This window comes from Aspergillus aculeatus, assembly GCF_001890905.1.
Source record: "Aspergillus aculeatus ATCC 16872 unplaced genomic scaffold ASPACscaffold_3, whole genome shotgun sequence".
NCBI classification, from domain to species: domain Eukaryota; kingdom Fungi; phylum Ascomycota; class Eurotiomycetes; order Eurotiales; family Aspergillaceae; genus Aspergillus; species Aspergillus aculeatus.
Window position 1 is genome coordinate 1,859,097 of NW_017962978.1, and position 17,849 is coordinate 1,876,945.

General features: G+C 52.2%; 6 protein-coding genes across 6 annotated transcripts; 4 read left to right on the forward strand and 2 right to left on the reverse strand.

The window, feature by feature from the left end:
• Window positions 1-1,579: 1,579 nt before the first annotated feature.
• Window positions 1,580-3,978, reverse strand: ASPACDRAFT_23176 (GTPase-activating protein GYP6; the record flags this gene model as incomplete). Its single annotated transcript, XM_020199175.1, has 5 exons — window positions 1,580-2,763; window positions 2,859-3,001; window positions 3,054-3,571; window positions 3,639-3,797; window positions 3,847-3,978. 5 exons carry the CDS (start codon window positions 3,976-3,978, stop codon window positions 1,580-1,582), a joined length of 2,136 nt encoding a protein of 711 aa, XP_020059483.1.
• Window positions 3,979-4,254: 276 nt separating this feature from the next.
• On the forward strand, window positions 4,255-6,226 carry ASPACDRAFT_76234 (uncharacterized protein). Its single transcript, XM_020204668.1, has one exon. It carries the CDS (start codon window positions 4,495-4,497, stop codon window positions 5,854-5,856), a length of 1,362 nt encoding a protein of 453 aa, XP_020059484.1. The 5' UTR covers window positions 4,255-4,494; the 3' UTR covers window positions 5,857-6,226.
• A 995-nt stretch (window positions 6,227-7,221) lies between these two features.
• On the forward strand, window positions 7,222-7,649 carry ASPACDRAFT_23131 (putative Yippee zinc-binding protein Moh1; the record flags this gene model as incomplete). Its single annotated transcript, XM_020199172.1, has 2 exons — window positions 7,222-7,320; window positions 7,416-7,649. The coding sequence occupies 2 exons, from the start codon at window positions 7,222-7,224 to the stop codon at window positions 7,647-7,649; spliced, it is 333 nt and encodes a 110-aa protein (XP_020059485.1).
• A 1,108-nt stretch (window positions 7,650-8,757) lies between these two features.
• On the forward strand, window positions 8,758-10,351 carry ASPACDRAFT_23504 (alcohol dehydrogenase family protein; the record flags this gene model as incomplete). Its single annotated transcript, XM_020199204.1, has 6 exons — window positions 8,758-8,876; window positions 9,039-9,185; window positions 9,366-9,462; window positions 9,540-10,004; window positions 10,063-10,184; window positions 10,249-10,351. 6 exons carry the CDS (start codon window positions 8,758-8,760, stop codon window positions 10,349-10,351), a joined length of 1,053 nt encoding a protein of 350 aa, XP_020059486.1.
• Window positions 10,352-11,523: 1,172 nt separating this feature from the next.
• ASPACDRAFT_50537 (KH domain-containing protein) lies at window positions 11,524-12,668 on the forward strand (the record flags this gene model as incomplete). Its single annotated transcript, XM_020202361.1, has 2 exons — window positions 11,524-11,911; window positions 11,974-12,668. The coding sequence occupies 2 exons, from the start codon at window positions 11,524-11,526 to the stop codon at window positions 12,666-12,668; spliced, it is 1,083 nt and encodes a 360-aa protein (XP_020059487.1).
• A 2,095-nt stretch (window positions 12,669-14,763) lies between these two features.
• ASPACDRAFT_1232 (putative LPXTG-motif cell wall anchor domain protein) lies at window positions 14,764-17,559 on the reverse strand (the record flags this gene model as incomplete). Its single annotated transcript, XM_020196604.2, has 2 exons — window positions 14,764-16,617; window positions 16,711-17,559. Coding segments are annotated over 2 exons (2,703 nt in total), but the record flags the coding sequence as incomplete, so codon positions are not given.
• Between the last annotated feature and the right edge of the window lie 290 nt (window positions 17,560-17,849).

Here is a 17,849-nt window from a genome sequence, read left to right on the forward strand (position 1 = left end):
GTGGGTAATATAATAGTGGAGACAAGAAAGGCAGCTTGCGGGCTTGCTGGCTTGCTTGAATTGAAGCTATTGTTGTTGAGATAAGTTAGTTCACTTATGGTTGACGATGCGGTCGGTGTGTGTCTATGAGTCCAGTACGGAAGTACTGGAGGAATGATGAATGACGTCCGGGCAAAGCAGAAGACTCATTCCATTTCCGGTTCTTCTGACTTCTGTGCTTTTTTCCCTGGGGAGTCTTACTTCGCTTCCTTTTTTAGGAATTGTTTGGATTTCCCATTTCCGCTGAAACCCTCCATCTGGTCCTTTCGTGGCCTTGAAACACGAGGGGAGGGATTACCGCTCGATCTGGACCCGCTGATAGCTTACTTACTCAAGTAGGTGACCCCCTCAATTTGCAATAAAGCTGAAGAGACGAAAACAAGGCCTTTGAATGCGATCAATTTACAATGAGGGGACAAGTTGGGCGGGAATGATATGGCACGGTCGCCCCTCCCCTCCGGGATCTCTGGAGAAACACATGAGAAACTTTCCGTACCTTTAGCTACCTTAGCTTCTACTCATACATGGTAAGAACGGGCGCATGGCGACCCCCAATGGGTTCAACCGATACGCTAATGCAGTCCCTCTCAATTGAAGACGCGCCCCCCTCCTTCCCCTTTCTTGAGCCCAATACGGCTAAGGAAAGACAATGCTCAAGCTTCATGCTGCTGATGGTGATGTAATTTATGAGTAGTTAACAAGTTCGCTGAAGGAAAATAGCAATGAATCAATCCAGAGAGAAGCACACAGTATGCTCCACAATGCCCATCGATCTGTCATCGCACGCTTCCCCTCCTACCCCCTACTCTGCCTCCCCTCCTCAAAATGCCCATTCATTTCATCCATCCAAGTCCGACTATTAACTAAGACGTGAAATGCTTGGGGGAGGCTTGGCTGACTAACCGAAATAGCCGTCCCCTCCATGGCCCATGGATGCTCAGACTCTCTCAGCGGTAGTCTGTGGTCTGTAGATCACGACCAACTATCCGAAATCGAGATTGATTGGGCCACCAGACTGGCAATTGCAGATCCACCAGCGTCACTGGGCATGGTCAAGCCCAGCTCGCATTTGCTGTTCTAAGATCGCTGCATTTCTTGTCCTTCTTGCAGGTATGACTCGTACAGGTTTCTCCCCAAGCCTCAGGAAATGAGAACGGACAAGCGCCTAGGGGTCGATTCGTGATAACCACCGATTTGAAGTCAGGTACGTCAGATACTGTACCTGAGTGCAGAGTAATTTAGCCATGCCTACCAGACCCAGCTGGTACATAGTATGTCAGTCGAGTCAAATCTTGCCCCAGCAGCAAGGCTCGTGCTCAGCGCATAACTGGTGATTTTAAGGTGGCGAAACACCTTCCGAACCACTCTATACGTGCGCAAGGCCCAAACAGCATGTAAATCCCACGTCCCACTTCCTCCTCTGATGGTGAATACATATGTTGAAGAAAAGACAAGCCATTACATACTTAATATTTCACCGCTAAATGTCCATTGCTTGATGTAACGCCGGGTTAGATTGCCGCGTGCACCGTCGGGTCTCTCATGGTTTAGGTCCACGGAGACTTCGCAGGGCCAGACCATCCGACTCGATCTCGGCGCCGGGTTTGCCATGCTCTTCGTCCCCATTGCCAAAGAGGGAAGCTGGTTTAGACCGCGGGCGACCCTCTCCGTGACGAGTCTGCTCCGGAAGTACAGATGCCGGGCTGACAAAGCTCGAGAGATGTCGCTTGCCGCCGAGCATCCATGAGAATTCCGAGTCGGCCAACGATGGCCGAGATACATGTCGGAGGGGCATGGAAGTGGGAAACTGTGGGCTGGTGGCGGTACTGCGGTTGACCTTCGTCCCAACGCCAATGGGAGATCTGGGTGACTCGGCAGATGTACTGGTCCGGTGTGTAAAAGTGGAGGCGCGATCTGCCCCATCGTTTGCAATTTTTGCGCTGTCACTGGGAACTTCAGCAGCTTCAGGGGGCGTCTCGGACTCGGCATTACTATGCTCGCTCGGGGATTGATCGGCAGCGCTTAAGGGGATGTTGTGGTCTTCCAGACAGCTTTGAATGCTTTGAACCTTATCGAGAGCCTGCTCCAGAGTGTCCTTGTCACTGCTGTCCATATTCTCGGCTTTGTTAACATGAAAGCGTATGTCCTTCAGCGCCACACTTAGCATCTTGGCGAGTTCTCTATTCCGCCCCTCCAATTCCTCGATCTTCGCTTTCAACTTGGATGTATCATCGGAAGCACGATCCCAGGGAGTGTCCAATCCCTGGCTTTGGTTCTCGTATCGTGTCCCGCGATGCTGATGTTCCGACTGAATAGATTGCATGTTTCGTTTTGCTTCGCTCACTGCTCCTCGAACGGCTTTGGCGACTCCCCAGGCCTCTGTTCGGCGCTGAATACCCTCCGATACGTCCTGGAATAGCGCTTCGAGGCTCTTCGGACTATTTCTTGCGGGTGACCTGGAAGGAGAGCTGACCTCACTCAGATCCCTAGATGCACTTCGCAGGCGAAACTTCCCTTTAGAGGGTTTGGCACTCAGTTGTCCAAGTCCTCTCGACAGATCCGGTGGTCTACCGGAATACTTCGAGATGATGAATAGACCTCTCTCTGGGGTGGGGTTTTGCTCCAGATATATCCCGTCGTAGACAAAGGTCAGCGGTGAATGGGGGTCGGGGGCTGGATAGCGCAGCAGGATACTCAAAGCGCTTGAGGAATCAGCACTCAGTACTGGAAACTGTTAGCACATGGATTCGCAGCACGCATCACCAATTCGGGAGTAAGGAGCATCATTGTATCATTTCGCAAGGGGAAGGGATTCTCACGCTGCCAACGGATCCGCAACAGCATTGCAACGCAAACATATTCAATGAGCTCTGGGCGTAGGCCTTCTGCAAAGAGTAGATCCCAGATTTGAAGAACGTCTTGAAAAGCGAATTCGCGCCCGAACAGAAGACGCATCCAACGACTCCACATCATATCAGTTTTGCGCTCCCCATTCGAATAGATGCATGACTTACGTCAAAAAGATCTGTGGTAATATCTCTAGTGCCTGCAAGTGATCCGCAAGCTCGAGATCTGCCGTGACCAGGAGTTCATTGTGGAGGCGCTGGCACTGATGCACAATTGGAATAACGTCCAACTGACCATTGGCCGATCGAGTCCTATTGTGCTCGTAATACACGCGGACATTCTGCATCACTGAGCAGAAAAGCGCAAACGAATCATGCTCCACATAGTTGGCATCGAGAAGTTTAAGCATCGCGTTATCGTCCGGTTTCGTTTCCCTGGTATCTTCAAGTGGGTTCGTCTCGATCGCATCCCGGTCGACCACCCACAAGAGAGGCGCCAATATCTCATGCATGCCTTGCCGATAGCCTAGGTCTGGGTTGAGTTTCGCATAAATGAATAGTATATCGATCATCTTCGCTTTGGTGGTGGGCTCCCGGAAGAAGAAGTTCTCCTGTAAACACCGATCCACATCCTGCGAGATATCCGCTCTTGTCTGCTCATCGTTCCGTAGAGTTTGCCATGGGGACTATGGAAATCAACATCGTGTCAGTTCACCGCGATCTCAAGGGCCATGACAGTATACTGGTAAGTACCTCCACATCATCCGCCAGCGGATCAACGGTCGATTCCAAATCGTCCGGGTGGTCAATATATTTCAGGAAGTGGGCCTTCAAGGCGACGTAGGCGCTTCGTGAATCCGATAGCTTCTGCGGCCACTGTGCCCGATCCAGATCGTCGAAAAGCAGGAAGGCCTACACCCCCAAGGTAAGCGACAGAGATTACAATAGAGCAGTAGCAGACGCATGCCTTCCAACAGATCGATCTCAGCCCATCGTTGCACAGTTTGTCGTCTTGCTCCAATCTGAGGGCGTTCCGAAAGCCGGCGGTGGTGTCATTGTCGCAAAACAGGGTATCCCATCGCTGCCTGACCATTCTTGAGCTGAGAGATCTCCTTCAGAGGGTGGGCATGCGTAAAAAAATGGCCATACCTTGTTTCCTCGATTCCCCTCATTTCACCATATGGCTCTTCGCAGATCGATGTTCACAAATGCTGCAGATTGACGCGCATCAAAGGCACAAACAAGTGCTGGTCCGGCGGTCGAAGGTTGCGGGCAGTTGTCCGTAGCCGCGGAGGTTGGACCCGCCGATGAGCTGAGGATTTTCCTTGGGTCCAACTGCAACATCACTCTCCGTCCCGGCCACGCCGCCCTTATCTATGCGCTAGGTATAGTTCGATCACTACATAGCGTGACAAAAGGCTGACCTGACTACGTGCAGATCAGTTCTACTTCGAAGGGACTGTGTATGGTCTGTTCTATTGATCGGTCTGTTGGCATTTGTCTTTTAGTCCTTCTGGTTTAGCAGTCCATTCCATCTAGTGGCAACTGTATTGCCCCGAGAGGCATTCGGTGAATCAAACCAAAACAATCCTCACGCAGTCAGCCATCCATGTCCGCGGACCTGTTTGCAGAATTTGGTGTCAATACCAATTCCAGCCAGCCTGCGAATTCTACGAGTCAGCGACCTGCGAGACATCAATCTTCTTCTCTAATCCCTGACCTGGACTTCTTTGGCGAGACGTCCTCAACATCATTCTCGAACCAAGCGAGCCAGTCCGCTGCAGCAGGCACCCAATGGCAAAGCTCATCTTGGGACAAGTCATTTGCATCGGGACCGGTACAGCATGATAGTGGTAACGACGTACTTTTCGATGCCACTCTTGAGACCGCCACCTACGATGAGAGCGATGATTGGGGCGAGTTCGAAACTGCAGATGTGCCTCCTCAACGAGCGCCTGTAGAAGAGCCGAAGCCTCAAAGCACGCTTTCTGCCGTACGCCCCGTCACTGTACAAGAGCCCTTCGATCTTCTAGACTCACCATCGATTCAAATTGAGCCGTCTGTGTCTGCTAAACAGACCGTTGCCACACGACAGCAAGGCAACGCTCAGAAGATCCGCAAGGAACCGCCGCATCCGACACCCTCACTGTCTACTGAAGATGACTCTTTCGAAGATTGGGGTGACTTTGTCGACGGGCCAGCTACAGCACAAAGTCAGGCACCGGACCGAAAGGCACCAGCTTCGAGGACACAGCCTGGATCTGCTTTGAGCAGAACAAAGCATTTGCACACTACAAATAGCGCTACTAACTCCGGTTTGAAGTTTGCAGTCCCCAGCTCCACAACTACGGCAGATCAAGTCCGTCCAACCAACATACCACCGCCATCAGTATTGCTGGAGTTGTTCCCTCAGGTGCTCGAGCAACTCCGACATGAGGCCCTAGAGGCAAGGAAGAACATGCAGCACAAAATTAAAGTTGAACGTGCAGCGTGGTCAATTCAGATTACGCTGAGGACTGCCGCTCGAGTGGTTGCGGGCCGTACCTTGCGATGGAAAAGAGACAAGATCCTAAGCCAGAGCATGCGCATTGGCCCGGCAGGCAAGCCTGGGGGTATGAAGCTCAGCACGGTCAACAAGAATGAGGATGTCAAAGAGCAGCAACAGGCGGTGGATGTGCTCACCATGTGGCGTGACAGGGCGGCACTTTTCAACTCTGTCATCCAGGCTTCCGGAAACCGAACAGTTCCTAACATTCCGGAGAACGTTCGGGCGATGACGCTTGGCGCCGACCGGGGCGCACTCAAAGCATCACATGCCTGTGCTCTCTGCGGATTGAAACGAGACGAGCGGTTGCCCAAACTCGACGAAAATGTGGAGGATAGCTTCGGCGAGTGGTGGACCGAACACTGGGGTCACACCGACTGCCGGCAGTTCTGGGAAAATAACAAGACTCTGCTTGGTCAACGATGAATGTGTAAATATGCACGATGGCTGGAAATCGGGCCCCGGGGGGATAATGACCAATGCAATTGGCGGCTCAGCCGCACTAATGGCATCTGTTACTTAGACAGGTTTGTGTGCAAGTTGAGCAAGTTGAAGGTATAGATAGGTATTACATCGCAACTTTCTTCAGGGAAAGGCGCGTGCATGACTACGATTGAAAGGTCGGGCATCCTACCGATCACGTCATGAGACATGGAGTGGGGAGTGCGCGTGTCTGATGTTGCCGTACTAATGTGGAAGACGTATGCTTCACAGTTGAAGTAGTGTACCCATTATATGTTTAATTGTTTTCATGCCGGACGGATAACGCTCAGAGTGAGAATATGCTTGTGACGTTGTACAGGTGCTTGTACAGATGCAAATGTTGAATTAGTTATCGTCAGTTAACTACAATAAAGCGATAACAATGATAAGCTCAATCCGAAGCGGGGTCATGTATCGATCAGTGAAACGTAGTGTTGGGTGATGAGCCAAACTATTGAGGAAATGTATTGTACCTGTCATTATTTGCGGCTAAGATTATGTGCGAGACCCATTACGAGTGACTAGTAGGCTTTTACACAAGATGAATCGATCACTGCGTCACGGGGGCTGGTCTCTTCCCAAACTTGGCCAGATGCGGGGGCGTTTCCTCAACTCCGACGGGGAGCAGCTGCCTGAAGTTACAAGTACAGCGTACAGTAACTTACTTACTGGACAGTCGGTAGCCTCCACCTCCCGGCTCATTCATCTCATCTTCGTCCCCCTTCCCCTCATCCCGTTCGTCCCCTGGCTGCAGGAAGGCAAGAAGTGATCTATCTATCGACTGACTCTGTTTCAAAATCCACTCTCGCCCACTTGCTCGGATTTCCTGATCAACCAAGTGGCACAACTAAACCATAATTAAGCCCGTTGGTCTGGGCTGCACCTCCGCTTGTTCCCGAGGTCCTTCCACCGCAGCTGCTTATCATCATCACAACCACCCCACGCCCAGACCAGGAGAAACAGTCATCTCCCTGCAAATTTACCTGAGATTTATCTCCCTTCCGAGTTCTCTTGCCCTAGTCTTCTGACACAGTAGTCGAAATCCCATCACATTCTCGACCGAGATTAACCTTTGTTTGTGCACGCACGATAAGACAACCAAGCCAACCGTATCTGCATAGGGGCAAAGGCTAGGACTCAATCCCAAGGCTCAAGACTTACTAACAGAACCCCTTGTTCACTTTCCAACTTGCATCTCTGGCTTTATCTTCTCTCGAACGTGATTCTGCACTCTCTCAAATCTGTGACACTACAGCACCTAGACAGCACCGGGGGCAGTGTGGGCAGGCAGTCACGGGATACGACACAATGGGTCTCATATACAACGTTTACCTGACCTCCAACAAGATCTTTGGGTGTAAGCAATGCAAAACCCACCTGGCCGACTACGACGACATCATCAGCCGAGTATGTGTGTTCAAGTTCCCAAATCTCTTTGCGTTGTTTTCTATCTCTTGAAGTGCAGCAGCAGCAGCTGACCATCGTCTCTCTTTGCCTTGCAGAATTTCCGCGGCCAGCATGGCAAGGCATACCTCTTCAACAACGTCGTGAACGTCACCCAGACCGAGGCCGTGGAGCGGAGCATGACCACCGGAAGACATATTGTTCGCGATATCGCCTGTCGACAGTGCAAGGAGACGGTCGGTTGGAAATACGACAAGGCCTACGAGACGAGCGAGAAATACAAGGAGGGGAAATTCATTCTAGAGGAGGAGCTCCTGTGCGTTGTGTGCTGAGGTTTCTTTATCCTAACGGTGGTGGCCACGAAGAGACGCAACCGATATAGCCACATGCACACATGGCCTTGATGTTGTGCATGTCTCTAAGATGGGCCCCCCCATTAGGTCTGCGTGGGTTGAAAGCTGGAGACTGGGTTCGTTCAGTGAGCGATTGCTTATTACTATCTTGGTTATTCTTTGAGCGATATGACGGCGTTCTAATGGTGCAAACAAACACTTTGACTTTGGCTTGGTGGTATGCCAGTTGATTTCCACCCTCGAGGGTTTCGCCCGACACTTATAACAAACAGTTCATGACTCGAATGGATGGTCAAGTGGTGCATGAGCTGGTAATTTGAATGTGCGGAGCTTGGCTGCTCTTATGGGCTAGTGGCTACGTTATTTTTACCTCCATTCATGTGGTCTGGAGTTGATAGAATGTCTTCTTTATTTTCGACGGTCGCATTTTGAGTCATCATGACAACTTTGGCAGGCATTTCCAGCTCGCATTGTAGTGTACTACAGCCTGCATGATCTGCACTAGGTTGTTGAGGTTCGAGGACCCGGGGAGATCGCCTTGACATTTTTAGTAGTATATCTACTCCGTACTCCGTACGTCCGCGCCCGCAGAGTATGACCCCAATTATATACCTCCCATCCACATCTACAGTCTCCCAGATAAACCCTCTACCTCACCAAAAACCTCCGCACACCCTAACTATACACCACAGAGCCAAAACAATTACTTTAATCTCTTGCACCTTCCAGCTCCTCACTCAACATTACCCCTCATGACCATCCCCCCCAAGTCGCCGATGCCTTTACGTACAAAAAAATGGACCCACCCAAGCATCATCAAGAGGGAGAGGGGGAGGGGCAACCCGCGGTCGCATGTACCGCGCCCGCGCCGGCTATCGGAGTGGACATTCTTGGGCACGTTAGTTAGGGGAAAGGGAAATCTTTTTCCAAGCCCTCTCTTTTCCTCTTTTTCTTCTCTATATCATTCCCAATCCACGACGCCAGAATTCTTGAACTTGTGCTCGGGGAAGCAAATCAGAACATAATATTTCGCATTCGAATCGCAGCAAAAAAGATCCGACAAATGTCCAGCGAACAACAACAGAGCATGCGCGTGGTGGCTTTCCGCGGCCCTTACAAGGTCGCGGTGGAGGAACGGCCGGTTCCTCGGATTCAGGACGCGAGGGATGTGGTGGTTAAGGTGAAGTATACGGCGCTTTGTGGGAGGTGAGTTTCTTTTTTTCTTTCGTGTTTTCGTGGGCTGGAGGCTGGAATTTGGTCGGAGGGGAAGGGTATTGTTGATTATGGGGTTAGGCGCGGGGTATAGCTTCATGGATTGGGGTTGTGTGAGAGGATCTCGAGCCTTTACTGATGAGTGCTCTCCTTTAGTGATCTTCATGTGTACCGGGGAATTGAGCCGAGTGGGGAAGGGGTTGTGATGGGACATGAGGTTACCGGAGTGGTTGTTGAGGTTGGGGATGAGGTGCGCTCGGTCAAGAAGGGAGATTCGGTTGTGAGCGCTTTTACCACGTCTTGGTAAGTGATCCTCTTCCAATGGGTGCTGCTAGTGTTGTCCTGGTAGTAGTGGTGGTAGTGGTTTACTGGGGCCAGGGAAGGAGTTGGGGAATGTATTTGAGAGGAGGACGGATGAGTTGGCCTCAAGGAGTGGCTATTGAGCGGGGAACTCGATCTCTATACTGATTATGGGTTGGTCAGCGGCAAATGCTGGTACTGCACTCAGGGACACTCTTCGCGATGTGAGCAGAATGTCCTGCTGGGATGCGATAACCTCGACGGCGCTCAGGCCGAATATGTGAGTAGATTCTACAGATCTGAGGGCGGAGGGTCAGATCATCCCCAGCGATGAAGAGGCTGAACTTGCCGGAACAGATTAGAATTCCCAATGCGGATGGCACAGTGGTCAAGACCCCCGAAGGTGTTGATGACAAGCTTCTGGTGCTTATGGCCGATATTTTCCCTACGGGTTACTTCGCGGCGCGTAATGCGTTCAAGGCATCCAGCCCCGAGCAAATTGCAGAGCAGACGGTCGTCCTCATCGGCTGCGGGCCAGTCGGACTTTGTGCTCTGATCAATGCGCTCGAGTACAAACCTAAGCATTTACTGGCGGTGGACTCGATTCCCGCGCGACTTGAATTAGCAAAGTCGCTCGGAGCCGAGCCCTGGAATTTCCAGACCGACCGGGACGGTCTGGACAAGCGCGTCCAAGAGTTGACGGATGGGCGCGGCGCAGACGCGGTCATCGAGGTCGTGGGCTTGAGTCCGGCTTTGAGGACCGGATTCGATCTGCTGCGGCCCTTTGGTACCATCAGCAGTGTTGGCGTGCACAATGGCGAGGTAAGTTGCCCGGTGGTCTTTGTCTCGTCGGTAAAAGCTGACTGGCATCTGTGTGTAGATTCCATGGACTGGTAGTGAGGCTTACGGCAAGAACCTGACGGTCCACATGGGACGATGCCCTGTGCGTTCGGTTTCCGAGCAAGCCCTGCAAGTTCTGAAGAAAAACCAGCATCTTCTTGGGTACGTGTTGCATCGTTTATTCATTCCCTGACCTTGCAGTGGTTTGGCTGACTAGTATATCTAGGTTCATGACGGACAAGATCATGCCCCTTTCACAGGCGGTTGAGGCCTATGAGCTCTTCAATGCGATGAAGGTACAGAAGGTCATCTTTGAGGTCGATAAATAGGCTGTCTGCATCGCATTCAATGCACGGAAGATCTGCTGTTAAGCGCTCTCAGATAATCCCTTAGAAAGCAGAAGCGATTGACTGTACACGAGGGGGAGATGTAGTCGTAGTAATCACAGTCCCGAGAGTAGTACAAGTGAAAACGAAAACAAGCAGTGGCACCACCACCACCACCGCCATCGCCACCATCGAGTCGTCCAAGAGACATTTGCAACTCAGCAGTTGGGACGTGAGGAGAGACAAACAGACGCCCGAAAGTGAGGGAAGATTGAAGAGTGAGGAGGAGGGGAAGGGGAAAGGGAAGGGGAGAATGTGGAGGAAGCGGAGGAGGAGTGGTAATGTGAAGTGAAGCGGGTAGGTGCTGATTAAAAGTCACTTTGCCAGTTAGCCAGCCAGCCAGCCAGCCAGCGCCGCCTGCCTACCCGCCTGGTGAACATTATTCTCTCTCAAAGCTCTTTCTCTTTCCTCCTCCTGCCTTTCTGCGCCTCTCTGTCCGTCTGTTTGCTGCTCCCACCTTCTCCTCCTACTCCCGCCCTCCCTCTTCTCTTCCTCTTCCTCTTCCTCTTCCTCCTTCTTCCTCTTCTCTTCCTCTTCCACCTTTCCTCTATTCTCGCTACCACCACTTCTTCTCCTCCTCTTCTTCTCTTCCGTATCCCCTCCCTCCCGCCTCTTCTCCCTCTCTCTCTCCATCTCCTCCTTCTCCCTCTCCCCTGATTCTTCTATCCCTCCCTTCTTCCTCCTTCCCGCTACCTCTCTTTGTTCTTTCGCCCTCCTTCATCCCCCTCCCGTTTCACCCATCCTCCACCTTTTCCCCCGCCCGCCGAAAACCCCTCAGGATCGATCTCGTCACCCCTCTTCACCACACCCCCACCCCCCCCTCCTTCGATTTCTCTTCTTCGAGTTATATCCGCTTTATCGCCCGCTTCTATCTTCGTTGAATTTTCAGGTAAGACCCTCGACCGCCTTCGATCCATCGGGCGCAAGGTCGGGTTTTCCTCGCCCATCACTTCGCTATCTAGTCAGATCGTTGCGAAAACAACGGTCATCCCTCCGCTTCTCCTTGGGAAATGTGAAGCTGACTCAATAGGTGAAGTTTTTCTTTCGAGAGCTTATATCCTTTGATCATCACCTTTTTCTCGATTTCTTACTCGACCTTCTACTTTCCTGACATCATGGACGCCTCCGACTTGCACGAGAACCCCATGGTTGATGAGAACATGGCTGACGCCGTTGACATGATGGATGAGGGTGACATTGAAGTCATCCCCAAGACCGAAGAGGAATACGCCCAGTCCACGCTGACTCTCCGCGCCATCGTCTCCTCCAAAGAAGCCGGTATCATCATCGGTAAAGCCGGCAAGAATGTTGCTGACCTGCGTGACGAAACCGGTGTGAAGGCTGGTGTGAGCAAGGTTGTTCCTGGAGTTCACGATCGCGTCTTGACCGTCACTGGTCCCCTGCACGGCACTGCTCGCGCCTATGCTTTGGTTGCCAAGGGTCTGCTTGAGGGCGCCCCGCAGATGGGCATGGGAGGCGTCGTGTCTAACAATGGCACCCACCGTAAGTGAACCCGCGCACTTAAGTTTATCGTTTGGTCTATCAAATGGCTAAAATATCCTTAGCCGTCCGTCTCTTGATCTCCCACAACCAGATGGGTACCATCATTGGACGCCAAGGTCTCAAGATCAAGCACATCCAGGACGCGTCCGGCGTGCGCATGGTCGCGCAGAAGGAAATGCTGCCTCAGTCCACTGAGCGCATCGTTGAGGTCCAGGGCACCCCCGAGGGCATCGAGAAGGCTATTTGGGAAATTGGAAAGTGCCTCATCGACGATTGGCAACGCGGAACCGGCACTATTTTGTACAATCCTGCTGTTCGCTCCTCGGTCGGCGGTACTAGCAGCTCTGCCAGCAACCAGAACACTGGCAATGGTTACAGCAGCCGCCCCTACAACCGCACCGGCAACGGTGCCGACTTCAGCGACCAGTCCGGCAGCTACAGCAGAAGATCCAACCCCGATACCAGCAACCGCGGCTACCCTCTCGTCACCGAAGACGGCGAGGAGATTCAGACCCAGAACATCAGCATCCCCGCCGACATGGTTGGATGCATCATTGGCAGGGGCGGAAGCAAGATCACTGAGATCCGTAGAAGCTCTGGAGCTCGGATCTCTATTGCCAAGGCTCCTCACGATGAGACGGGCGAGCGCATGTTCACCATCATGGGCAGCGCCCAGGCCAACGAGAAGGCTCTCTACCTTTTGTACGAGAACCTCGAGGCCGAGAAGACTCGCCGCAGCCAGCTTCCTCAGGAGTAAAGTCCTATCATCAGACAACCCTTAAGCACAAATCTCGCGCCACATTGCTACCACCCGAATCCTTATGCGCTTCCTCCCAGAGAACATAATCGCGCGATGTCTCCCTCTCGCTTGTGCTAATTACTTTGATTCTTGACGCTGTCTTTTTTTTTCTCTCATATGGTCCTATCTGTTTTACCTTATAATCTCATATGTGCAGCTTCCTTGGTTTTACAAGAAGCAAGAACGTTGCTAAGGTGGACCATGCATGCCTGTCAGATACCAGTATTATGTGATCCTCCATGATCGCTTTGACTTGAAGAAAGAAGAAATGAATCCGAAATCGGAAGAACTACTGCCGACGTTATGCCCCGCAGCTGATGTTTATGTTCCATCCATTACATGATAATTGCGTGCCTCTGTGCTTCTATTTGCTTCGTTGCCCTTTCCTCTTGGGGGGAACATCAGCATGTTTATTTAATCCCTTTCTCCTGTAACCATCAACACACTTGCGAATCTCTCTGCTTTCCGCAAAAGTCATCCTTCCTCCCCCAACACCTCCTTAACATAAAACCTACCAAACCTTAACCCCAGACTGTGATGTATCGTCCCTCTTCCCTCATTCGCCCGCTTGCTCCTGCTCACTTTATCTTACTTTGCAAATCTCTCTCGCTCTCTATATCATACCCGAGCTTCCATACATCAAGCATTTGGCCACTTGATACCTCCAATGCCTTGTATGGTCATTCCTTCCTGCAAGCTATGCAGGGAATTCCCCTTCCGCGTGGCTCAATGGAATCATCCCCAAATCTGTATACCAGGACTTTGAAAGCTCAGTTTTTTTTGATGGGAAACAGAACAATATGAATCCCCCAATTTTCTCATCCGTGGTGTGGATCCACCTTTAAATCTCGTATACCGTTATAGTAGAAGTCAATAGCCTGCAATTCACCATCGCTTCATTGATGGACTGTTTGTTTGTGTGGTTGATAGATAGATAACCAAGGAAGTTCAGTCCAATAGTCATACAAGTGAATAACTACTAGCTACAGTACAGTACGTCAGGTGATCAGCTCGCTCTGCAACCGCCGATAGGCATATATACAACAACCAGTAGTAGAGGTGCTAAAATATCATTCCCGATCAAGGTGTCCAGACCACTAGCAGGAGCATTTCTCAGCCAATCTGAGCAAGTCAACAACGCAAAAGCCAAGCATGCGATGAACATCACCATCACTACTTCATTGTTAGTCAAGTTACAGAGTAATCCGCATTAACCCCTAGTGCATTATGGACAAGATCTCTTGAAATCTCGTGGATGCCCCTAAAAATAAACAAAAAGCTTGGCCCTCGGAGGGGACTTGGGTACAGTACTGTACATTGTATCATGGGATCTGGGATATTGATTGGATGGGGCTGTGAGTGACAGGGGACACAGCATATTGAAATAGGTAAGGTTGTAGGATCAAAGAGATGGGTTCAACGAATGGAAGAAGGGAATCTGATAGCAAACAAAGAAGAAAGGAGAGTGCTAGGCTTGAGATCTCAAGTCCTTTGGTGGGCTGGGCCATGGCCAACCCCGGAGGCCGGAAGTGGAATCTCCGAACTCCCTCCAGGCTCGTCTATGTATGTGCAGTATTGGCCGAGATCATGCAAAGAAATGGACGGCAAGAAGATAATAAGAAAGAAAGAAAGAAAAAAAGAAAGAAACGAGGGAGCATAGAGGGACAATCGCTCAGACAGATACAAGTAAATTCGTATAATGCATAGTAGATCTCATCGTGCCACGCAAGGCATATTTGCAATCAGAAAGTTTGCCAGAGATGATCGGTCGAGTCAGTGGGAGTAAGTGCATCGGAAGAAGTCTCTCGTTACATGTGCAAATGCAGGTGGGTAGTACTTCGTACAGACGTCTCCAAGGATGCTCCATGGCGATCCCGGGAGAGTCAAAATCAAAATCATAAGAGAAACGCCGGCTGAACTGAAATCAATCCATGTACCAAGAATGAGGCGCTGCGTGATATGGTGTAGGTGTATGGGGGGTGTGGATGCGTGAACGACGTTGGCTTCTTTAGATGAGAGGTAGGGAAAGAAGCAAAAAGAGGCGTGAACGGATTTAATCGATTCGGTCATCGAACGTGTTGATAGCGTCATCTGACACAGCAAGTGACCGCGGTCGAAGCCCGAATTTCCGCGCGCCTAGACTGTTGGTTCGAACTCGGTTTTGGCTGATCGGGGTGTAGCTCGTAGCTAATTTGCTCGAGGGTGCAATGATTCGAGTCTGGGAAGCCTCTGGTCGTGGAGATAAGACGCTCTCCTCAACGGATCCATCACTCGTGTTAGTGGCAGAGCTCAGCCCAGATGCTGCACCGTACCGACGATAACCCGCTTGGATGTTCGAGCGCGCAGTGGCAGGGGTGTAACCTGGAGTCATCAAAGTCCGGCGCAGAGGAATCGCAGACTGTGAGAGGGTAGGCGTGCGAGGCTGAGGCAGTTGCGACGGTTGAGGTTGAAGCGAGAATCTAGGATTGCGATCCGGCGTTGCAATAGCCTTGGACTGGGACGCAGTATATCCATGAGATATGCGCTGGCGTGGCGATACGCGATAGTTGTTTGCTGCGCTGCTAAGGTCCGCGATACTTCTTGTGGGCGAGCGAACCTGCGGGGTCTGTTCAACAAGGGCCTCATCATCAGTCCGGTGTCGCTTGGTCCGTAACGAAGTCGAGAGTCGACTCAACCGAGTGGGCGCCGGTGAACTGGGTGAGTGGGTCACTTTCGCTTCTGAGACTGGTTCGTTGTTCTGGTCGCCGTGTTGGGACTCCGGCGAAGGAATGGCAGTTGCGACGCTTGATCGACGGGCCTCTAAACGGCTACCTACCCGTTTGGTGCTCTGTCGTCGCACTAGCCCATCGGAATCAAGAGTCGTGCTTCGACGAAAAGGCAGCGTCGGAGTCAACGTGTCGTCGTCGTGCGCATGTCTTTCCTCCTCCTCAGCTCTACCATTGACGACTAAGGCCGATTGTCTCCGGTGTTGCTCGTCCGATAAGGCAAGGCACAGCTCGGTTAAACTGCGGCAAACGCTGTCTGCTTTCCGTCTTGCCTGCCTATCAGATGTGCTAAACCCATTGACCACGGATCCGGTACCAGATGGGGCCTTGTTGGAGCCAAGCAGAGTCGAGAGCGCTAGCGCGTCGGTAGCGGTCACCTCCAAAGCGGCGTAGACTTCATTGCTAAGCACGTCCTTGGCATTGACCAAAGCCGACTGTAGTAGCGGATGGACAGGGCTAGGGCCCTCTGCCTCACCCGAGAAAGTGCTTGTCTTGTGGGAACGCCTGGGTGAAGACGACACCGTAGTCATAGTCGTTGTGGCCGTCGGTGGCCGTTCCCCAGAAGCGGAGGAGATCGCTTCCTGGGACGAGGGCGGCAGCTTCCCGGTCAACTCTAGCTTTTTGATTCGGGACTTGAGATCTTCGAGCTCATCCCAGACCGTGGAAGGCGCAGTTGTAGACAAGGTGGATTCCGTCCCATCTTGACGGGACCGCTCGGACTCGAATCGAGCGCGTTCGGTTACATCCGAGCTGGATGGTTGTCGGCTGCCTCGAATAGACGAAAGGGTCGATTGGCGATAGGCTCGGGACTCGTGCAGCGAACCGCGTCTCTCAGGGTAGGACTCGGGGCTGTAGGATAAGGGTTCGGGACTGGACCGGCCCAGTCGACTTCGTGGTAGACCAATTGCGGACCTGGAACTGGGGACATAGGCCGAGCTGGACGGGCGGCTATGTTCATCCAGTGGATGGGCGGAAGCTGAGTAAGAGTATAGGGCGGCTGTGTGGTGGGTGGACGGAGATTCTTGATGCGGATGCAAGGGGCTATCGTAAGTATTCAAGCGAAGCGGCTCGGCGTGAGGCATCTGTTCCGAAACACGAGAGGTTGATGAACGAAGTCCACTACCAGACATCCTGAATCGCGACTGTAAGTGCCGGGATCCGACGAAAATTAGCTCCAGTTTCCCACAATCACTAAATGAAAAGTACAGCAAAATAGCTCAGAGCCTCCGACTCACCCGTCGAAGCTCTGATCGCCCGAACGAATCGCGACGACCAGAATCCGATCTCGCAATGTTTAGAAAAATATCCTCGTTTTTGGCGCGAGTATCATCAGCGACCGGCGTCTTGTTGCCGTCTCCTGACTGGTTGTATCGGTCGAACCCATCGACACCGCGACTGCGCTCGTCAGCCGGCGTTCGCCCCTGAGCATAAACCACCGAGGAGGCGGACATTCTATCGTTCACGTCTGGAATCGTCTGCTGATCATAAAGAGAGGATTTTCGACGCTTGGGTGCATTTGTATTCGTCGCGCGAACCGTCGAGGGAGCGTCAAGGGGTAGCGCAGGGTCGGGTTCGTTTTCTACGACCCGTCGAGGTGACGTTGGTTGATAGCCAAACCCCGCTGGATCGCGAACGTGGGACAAATGGAAGTTGGGGACTGACCGCCGGGGTGTGTCATACAGGATGGTGCGTTGTTGGGGGGTCGGAGTCGGGTCTGGGCCCGGATGCGTGTCGTCGCCGTTCTGGACGGAAGAGTTGGCGGCGCTGGTGTGCGACGATGTCAGAGCTCGTTTGCGAAGAGGATAGTTGTATTCAAAGCTGAAACGGCTCTGAGGGGGACGAGGAACAGCGGAGGGAGAAGAGGTATGCGAAGCAGCAGCAAAGGCGGCTGATGAGGAAGAATGGGAGGAGGAAGAAGTGGGCGAGACAATTGAAGTTGTTGTGGTGGTGGTGGTGGTTCGAGGTACAGTCGGACGAGCTGAAGGGGAATAGTAGTCGTTGTTGTCGCAGCTGCCGGCGGCGGGAGTCGCTGTCTTTAGCGCGGTTGCTCTGCCCGCCTCACGGCTTTCCGCCGCCATCATTACACCTACACCTGTCGGGCGCATTCCTGGTTTCGACCTCGTCACGGAAGGACCTTCGCTCGGGCGTGGGTTCGATCCGGCACTGAAGGTAATGGTCCTGGCACGATTGACAATGGAACGGCGACAGAGGGACTCATGCGGGTCCTGATGTGGTACATGTGCATGAAGATGTGGCTGGTTCACCGCGGATTCGGTCTTTCGTCGTCGACGAGTGTTAGATTGTTGCTGGTCTGCTGGGGATGAGGTGAAAGAGGAGGAGGAGGATGAGGAGGAAGAGGGGAGGAGAGGAGAGG